Source organism: Marmota flaviventris, chromosome 4 (assembly GCF_047511675.1).
Source record: "Marmota flaviventris isolate mMarFla1 chromosome 4, mMarFla1.hap1, whole genome shotgun sequence".
NCBI classification, from domain to species: domain Eukaryota; kingdom Metazoa; phylum Chordata; class Mammalia; order Rodentia; family Sciuridae; genus Marmota; species Marmota flaviventris.
In genome coordinates, this window is record NC_092501.1 from 37,155,131 (window position 1) to 37,163,859 (window position 8,729).

The 8,729-nt window shown below is 39.5% G+C and overlaps 1 protein-coding gene across 1 annotated transcript; it reads right to left on the reverse strand.

The window, feature by feature from the left end:
- Nucleotides 1–1,344: 1,344 nt before the first annotated feature.
- Nucleotides 1,345–7,755, reverse strand: LOC114096431 (interferon-induced protein with tetratricopeptide repeats 2-like). The gene is made up of 2 exons (XM_071610707.1): nucleotides 7,478–7,755; nucleotides 1,345–3,956 (listed from the first exon to the last, which is right to left on the reverse strand). Exons 1-2 carry the CDS (start codon nucleotides 7,480–7,482, stop codon nucleotides 2,396–2,398), a joined length of 1,566 nt encoding a protein of 521 aa, XP_071466808.1. The 5' UTR covers nucleotides 7,483–7,755; the 3' UTR covers nucleotides 1,345–2,395.
- Between the last annotated feature and the right edge of the window lie 974 nt (nucleotides 7,756–8,729).

Here is an 8,729-nt window from a genome sequence, read left to right on the forward strand (position 1 = left end):
ACTCTTGGGTTTTCTCACCAGACTTTACCTATTCCTCTATACTTGTTGTGTGCTTAACAAAAGGCTTTAGGCAGTGATCCCCACCATTTATTCTAGGCCAAACACTGTGGGTTAAAATTCCATAATTTTATTTTGAAATAAAAACCCTGTTCCCTCCCTTTCTAGAGTTTGTAATCTGATTGCAACATTAAATTTGCATGCATCTAAAATGACAGAGAGAGGAAAGCCCATGGGAAATGAATAGCACAGGGAATGTATGAAACTGTTCTTGCTTTATTGGAAATCAAGAAAACCTGAAGGGCACATGTATTCTCAGCAGGAGCTGCGTCCTGAGAACAACGTGTGTGAACTCTTGGAACACTTGAACTGCTGTGTGAACTCTTTCAACTTGGAATTCATTCATTACATTACTTGACATCCATTGGGAGCCCACTAGAAGCTTGTTGCCTAAGAAATTATTTCCTAACATTGATGACAAAAGAATATAAAAACCAAAATCCAGCAGGAAGTCATAGAGGAGTGGTCAGAACAGTCTACTCGGAGAGGATTGATTGACCAAAAATCAGTTTTGGTTAACACAATTATGGATAAGTGAAAAGAGTTGGAAGGCATTTTGTGTGTGTGTGTGTGGGGGGGTGGTTGGTGATAGAGATTTGCAAACATGAATGTGGGCTTGCACACATCAGGAATGGAACTGTTTTGTGCAGTGGCTACTAAGAAGGGGTCACAACATTCTGGTCTGACCTTCTTTGTCTTGAATTGGGTTTACTTTGTTTGACTATGTAATAGATGTTCTGGGAACAAAATTCAAACAGACATACTGTTGAAGGTAAATCTTCCCAGATGACTATCTCCCTCTCTAGAGACTACCTTGAAGAGAAAATATCCTTTCCCAAATATTTTATGCCTATTCAGGTGCTCTTAATGACAATTAACCATTTCCCCCTACTATATCCTTTATTATTTTAACAGCAACACATGATAGAGCCTGTTGTGATATGCCTTTTTTCCTTCTTTCATTCCTCCTTTCCTCTCTCTCTTCCTTCCTTCCAACAATGTTAACATGCTATATACACTTCTGTACTTTTATCTATTTATATTTAAATATATCTTGGAGATAAGAGTTCTATATTTTTTCATGTTGAACTGCTTTATTGTTATTATTTGCAATAGTGACATGATATCCCGTGTATGGAATGTTAAAATCAAATTAACAAATCCTCCAATGAGTCATTTTCAGTCCTTTTTAGTTCTTTGTTTTTATAAACAAAGCTTCATGAACACCACGTACATGTCTTTGCATGCACATGCAAATATTCATATGAATGGAATTGCTGGGGCAAAGATTGAGATGCTCTTTTTTATTTTTTTTTAAATACATGACAGTGGAATGTATTACAATTCTTATTACACACATAAAGATTCAGTTGCTCTTAATGACAATCAACCATTTCCCTTTTACTATATCCTTTATTATTTTAACAGCAACACATGATACAGCCTATTTATCTATGTCCTTGGTAGTATACTCTTAGGAAAGATATTTTTCTTGCTGATCTGAAATAACCTCACTTGCAGTGTTGGTTTAAGTTGCTTTTTATGAATGACACTGACAGTCTTTCATGTGTTTAAAAGCTATTTTCATTTTCTCCCCATTCCTGACCTTTGCCCATTTTTCCCCTTGGGCTGATGTCTTTTTGGTCTTGATTTACTAGAACTATTTCAATATTAAGGAAATTAATTTTTTTTTACCTAGTAATGTATAGAAATATTATCATTTAGTTTGTCATTTACCTTTGGACTTTTTTAAGGTATTGGCTTCATGTAAGATATATTGTAATATAGTTGAGTTTATTAATAGTTTGGGATTTTGTTTCATACATACAACTTCCAGACCCTACAACTTCCAGACCCTAAGATTTTTTTAAAATTATCTCAAGAATTCTTGAGGCAATTTTATGATTTCTATTTTTTGAACACTGAAAACTTTGATTTATAAAGAATCCATTTTGGAGTTTAAGAAGCCAGGAGGTGGGACCAGTTACCAGGGGAGTTCTAGTCTCTTTTTATTCAGCAAATACTGAGTGACTACTGTGTGCCAGCCAATGTGCAGAGCATTGGGCCAGAGAGTCTCCTGGGGAATCTGGTACACAATGAGAATAAACCAGGGTCACATAATCTCAAAGCAAGTGCTTTGGTTAAAGGAGCTTTGGCTCAAAATCCATATGACAGAAGGAAAGTTGATTCTAAATATCTGCATTTGTATGAGAATTCTTAGAACCTGAAAGAGAGAGAAACAAGTGAAAAGCCCAGTCATCTGCTCAGCTCTCTCCAGCTGGGGCCTGCCTCCCCTTCCTCCCCACCCCCCACCTTCATGACTAACACACAGGACCTCCTACTCCTCTTTCTTCTTCTCCTTTACCTCCCTCTGAAGTGCAGAGACCTGGTAGGAAGGTCTCTCGAGGGCCTTCTGCTCTGCTGGGTGGTGGGCCCCACCTGTACCCTCTGAGGTTTCATTCCTACCCATCCCATCCAGGGACACAGAAGGGTCAAATCTGCCAGCATCTGAGGCTGGATTGCCCAACGGGCATCCCAGTCCTCTCCCAGGGCCTCCAGCTGTTGATTGTCCCTTTCTATTCAGTTCCTGGATGAATCTGGACAGTTGCCACCCCACAGCATCTGAGGCATTTTCAGAGAGTCTTTTATTGGCGATTCTCCTTAGGTTTATGATCAGTTTTCCCTTCTCAGTCAATGACCCGTGTATGTTCAAGCCTGCCAGGTAATGGTGGATGGCCGCGTCGTCGCTCAACCTCTGGTACTGCTGGAAGTTGCCATACCGAAGGTGGAGCACTTGTTTCTCGGAAGGAGGGAGATCCTTACTGAATTCTTTCTGGAAGTAATACTCGGCTTCATCGTACTGGCCTGTGATAGCATACAGGCAGGCAAGGTCCGAGCAGGCCCGGGGGAGGTTGATGTTCAACTCAACAACTTTCTTAAAATGATCCACAGCATTTTTCATTGTTTCCCGTAGTTTTTCTTCATCCTCATTAGTGGTGCACTTTCTTGACCTCTGTATTTGTCTAATTTTTGCTCTGTAGCAGCATCCAATCTGGAGATGTTGGTAGACATTGTTGGGTACTGATTCTAATGCCTTTTTGAGCAATTCTATAGCTGTGTCCAGGGAGCCTTTATTCCGGTAATATTTAGCAGCACTACAGAGTACATCTGTTGGACAAGGTGTTTTCTTCAAGGCCTCTTCAACCAACTGGTCTCCTTCAACTTCGGCTTTGTTCTTGACCTTTTGAAGAGTCAGAGCCAGGAGAACATTAACATACTGGTTGTTAGGATTCAGCTGGATGGCCTGCCTCAGGAGGCGAATGGTGTTTTCGGTTGGTGCTTCGTCACCCAGACGGTACAGTGTGATTGCCAGTCCTAAGGAGAACTCAGGATTGGTGGGTTTCCCTACCAGAGCCTTCTCAAAACACTCCTTAGCCCGTTCATAGTATTTTTCTCCCCATTTTAAAAGTGCCCATCCTTCTTCACAATCAATCTCAGGGCATTCGATTCTATAGGAGCTTGCAAATGTCTTACAGAGTTTTTCCACCTTGTTGATGTAAACCTGAGCTTCTGAGAATCTGCCCATGTGATAGTAGATCCACGCATAGTTCCCCCAGGTGACCATGCTTCTGATTTTGCCTTGGTGGTCTTGCTGCTGCAGATTAAACTCCTCTGCTCTGCGAAGGTATACCAGGGCCACCTCATGCTGGCCTCTGAGGTGTTTAACATAGGCAAACAGATTGTACATGATCGTTTTGAATTCTGTGTTTAGAAATTCTACCTGATCACGAACTCTGTCTTCTAAATCCTGTAAGGAACTTTCTTCATCATATAAATTCCAGGTAAAGTGACATTTCAGTTGTGGTAAGATATTTTCCAAGGAATGTTTGGCAATTTCACTACAGGGGAAGAAAAAGAAGGAATTGAGGATAACAGGCAGCAGTAGCAAAGCAATGCTTTTGGGGCATGGCTGCTTGATCACATCTCAGATATAAGATGAGAAATTTGAGACTTTTTTCATTATTCTTAAATACTAGTAGCTCAACTCTGAGTCCCATGCCCTCTTTTTCATTCTGTCTCAAACAAGGTGGTGAAAGAAAATTAACTAATGGAGCAGACATGGGGGTCCATTAGTTAATTTTTGTCATACTAACGTGGGGAGCCAGCACTCACCCTGAACAACACTAGCTAACTAGCTAGTCATTAGCTCAGTGTCCTGGCCAGGCCAACCTAAAAGTGCAGGAGAGCATTTCCTTCCACCATAGTTAGATTTGCTTCTAGATTTACTGGGTTCAAGTCCCTTTTGCCAATCTGCCCAAATACTTGTAGATCAGTCAATGACCTGCGTATGAATAGAGAGAATGCTCTGAGTCCTTTCATAGGAATGGAGTGTGCATACAAAATTAGTTTATTCAGGTTGTTCCATAGTGAGTATTTTATCCATCTGAGGTTGGGCCTATGAGGATAGAGCTATTTATGTCACTGTCCCCATTGATTTGCTTTGCTGAGCTGGCTCATAGGACAAATTCAAGATCTAAAATAATTCAAATGCTTCCTACTCCTTACCTGGATGGGTACCACCTGATGCCATAGCCCACTACCCTTTCCTCCTGGTTAGTGGCCAAATTCCCTGTAGCCACAGAAACAACAGACACATTGTGTACAAAGAAGGAGAGAAATCTGGAGTAGATGAGAAACACACCAAAAATTCTACTCACAAAAATCAAGGAGAAAACTATACACAGAAAATAAATAATACAAGCATCATTTTTAATAGCTAAAGGGTTCTAACAAATGGTAAAGAAAATTCTAATGTGAACAGGTCATTTAAAATTTACCAACATATATGAAAAAGGTTATTGATAATCAAAGAAATGCAAATTAAATGAACAATATTATTCAGTTATAATTTTTAAAAAATTGAATCTGACAAGAATATTGGTGAATTGGACATTCTCATACAAGAGTACTTGGAGAATATTTTGACTAGAACTTTTAGGGTATTGTTACAAAATGTAATAGGTATTTTAGACATAAAAAATTTGAATTTTAGGAATGTACAAAACATTAATTATTCAGTCAAAGGTTGTGATGGTCTTTTGATATGTCAACTTGGCTAGGTTGTTGTCCCCAATTATTTATTCAAACACTAATCTAGGTGCTGCTATGCAGGTATGTTGTAGATAGGATTAAAGTTTATAGGTAGTAAATTTAAGTAAGAGAGAGAGCTAGATAATCTGGACAGGCCTGAATTAATCAATAGAAAGGCTTTAAGTGCAAAGCTGACCTTCTGTAGTCAAGAAAATACTTCCTGTGACAGCAGCTACAGCCTGTGCCCCAGGGTTCCAGTCTGCCTTCCTGGATGGCTTGTCCCATAGATTCCAAAAGCCTGTCAACCCCTACAGTCCTATAAGACAATTCCTTGCAATGTCTCCATTCGAATGTCCACCAATTCCTTGATATGTCTCTTAAGACATATCTTCTATTGCTTTCAGTTCTCTGCTTAAACACCAGTTGTCTGAAAGGTTAATGAACTAAGGAGGCTCACTGCAAAGACAGTTACAATTGCTTAAATTTTTCAAAAACCTAGATGATGTTCTATATAAAAATATTTTAAAAAGCTGGGTGCTGTGGCGCACACCTATAATCCCAGTGGTTGGGGAGGCTGAGACAGGAGGATGGTGAATTCAAAGGCAGCCTCAACAAAAGTGAGGAGCTAAGCAACTCAATGGGACCCTGTCTCTAAATAAAATACAAAATAGGGCTGGAGATGTGGCTCAGTGGTTGAGCACCCCTGAGTTTAATCTCTGGTACCGCCCTCCAAAACAAAAAATTTTAAAGTATTGTAGGACAAGCAATTGAACATGATACTACTCTAGTTCCTTCCTTAAAATTCACTTTAGACTTTAATTCACAAGGAAAAAAGAAAAGAGGAGTACAAAATACAACAAAAATTTGAAGACTCTGAATGAGTTAGACAAACAGTAATTGCTCACCAAACCCAAGAAAAGTAAATCTACCAGCCATGGGAGAAATTTTAAAAAGCAACCTAATGTATAATGCAGAATTCTCCAAAGGCTCAGGTATTGGTAGCACAGAGTGCTGCAGAAGTGTGTGTGTGTGTGTGTGTGTGTGTGTGTGTTTAAAGAAAGTTCTATGTTAGAAAACCAATTTATAGTGCCTAAAATCTTAAAAATCAAGAACAACCAATAATCATATTATTTAAGTATTTTACAAAACAGTCACTAAAACACTTACACAGTAAATAGTAACCTCTAGAGAATGGGAAATAGGGTGGGGGGGCTGCTATTTTCCATACATTTTATAGATCATGTTGACTATTTAAATGGTGTGCATGTATACATTTGATGAAACTGAAAAAGAATGAATCTGGTATAAGGTGAGAAAAAAAGGAGAAAGGAGAGGGGAAGGAAGAAATGAAGGAAAGAAGAAAAAAAGAAAGACACATACATACATATACTCGCACAACTTTTTTTTGAAAAATTTTCAAAGTTGACCATGTATATTACACTTAGTTTAATCTTATCTTTTCACTTAATAATACACACACACACACACACACACACACACACATGCATATATGTAGTGTTTTTTTTCTGGTTGGTGATATTAGGTGCAATAGGAATTTTCCCCTTATACTTGATGATAATTTCTTAACATTTCTTTAGTGTGCTTTCTGTATTTTTATCCTGAGAAAAATTTTTCAGGATTCTAGTTTGTCCTTTTACTTTTTAAAGACCACTGAAGATATAAAACAAAACAGAAAGGGAGTGCATGGGTGTTGGGATTAGTCATGCCCAGCTTCTCTGGTGGCTCTAGGGGACTTCAGAGAGAGAGGATCCTTGCTTAGTGACATTCTGCGGTTCCTTGAAAAAGAATTGCTCAAGGTAATCAGCTCATCCCCTACCAGCGCTGCCACTGCGGAGCTCTGATAAAGAAGTACGCCACCCTTAAAAATTATAATGAACTAACCTATGCTTCTGGCTGCCTTTCAGATGAAGAACCTAAAAAACAAGAGCCTGTGAGAACATTTCTGCCCCTTTTGTATTCTTAACTGACGAAGATGTGGCCGCGATGAGGGATTCGGATAGCCCGCCCCTCCCCCTCCGCCAACAACAACCGCGACGTTCCTCCCAGCTCCAGGTCCTGGCCACTTCCAGTTTAGGATTTCTAAAAGCTTCCTTTAGGGGAAGCCTCTAGGAGCCCAGATGTGCCACAGAACTTAAAATACCAGATTTAGGGAAAAAAAAAAAAAGATTATTCTTTGGATTGTGGCATGCTGCATATTTAAACAGATGGCAAAATCCAGCCCTTGAGAAAATCTGCTTTGAGATTTTCAGTGGCATTAGACATAATTTGAAGGAATCAATACAAGAAGAAGAAGAAAAAAATCCTTTACCTCATGGTCGCTGCCCTGCGGTCCTGCAGTGTTCTGGCGAAGGCTGATTTGCTGTTCAGAATTCTGCCTAAGTGGACTGCGGAGCCCAGAGGAAAGGAAGCCCCGTGCTGTTAATGAAGGGTGCCTTTATGTGTATTTGCAAATATGAAATGGAGCTTGTTCCTGGCAAGTACTACTAACTTTCATCTACACTGGTTTCCTGCTGTAGGAAAAGGAGACTTTCACAGGGAGAGCTTTTATTTTTCTGGTTTGGGACTCAACTGGGATGGAGTGTTTGGAGGAAATGTGTGCAAGGCAAAGGGAAATTTACTAGAGGGAGGATCAGGAATGTAGCCATGGGGGAAGTATAAATCTAAAAATAACCATTGGACTAGGATGGTTTCTGGAGAAATGTCACCACTAGCTAATAGTGATCAAAATTTTTGTTCGGGACTTCATTCTACTTATTCATTTACCAGATTAATAAGAGAAGATGTGCTATGGTTAAGTGCCCGTGGGTTTAATCTCCAGACAATCAATCAATCAATAATTCAGAGAGCTTATGCAGCCTGCCCAAGGAGGGAAGTTCAGGTCTGTCTGACTCTTACATTCTCATTTGTTCATTGTGCTTGAGATCAAAGACTCTGGATCTAAATTGCATGGGTACCAATTTCTGCTCTGCCATTCACTACTTGTGTAAACTTGTATCCATTCTTCATCTATAAAGATAATAGGAGTTCACATAAATAAGTTATTGTGGAGCCTTAAAATGGACCCCAGCATATGATGGCTGCAAAGGGAATATCTGCTCTCACTGTTGGATATTTGGAATGAGTTTTGGCATTGGCTCTAGTTCCTGGCTCTGTCACCAACTGCCTTGACAGACAAATCATAAGGCAGGCCTCATTTTTATTCTCAGAGAAATAAACTAATTAGCCTGGATGATCCTTCAAAGGCCTTTCTCAGTATAAAAATCTGTGACTCCAAAATCTCATGGTTCTGTATCCTGGAATCTAGTTCCCACCATATGTACAAGTTCTCAATATCTGGCCCTATGATGGATCAGACCTCATAGCCCATGGGTGTGTCTTATTGCCAGATACTACCATTGATCCTACCTACCTTTAATGCCTCCTCTCAAGTAGACTTTTATGTCCTAAAGTAGTTCCAAACTGAGATGTATTCATCAGCTTTCAAGTTGTCTTCATTAAGCTATCAGTAAAGTGTAGTGGTGACATGCTTGGGCTTGGTTTCTGGAATCTTTTTTTTAAAA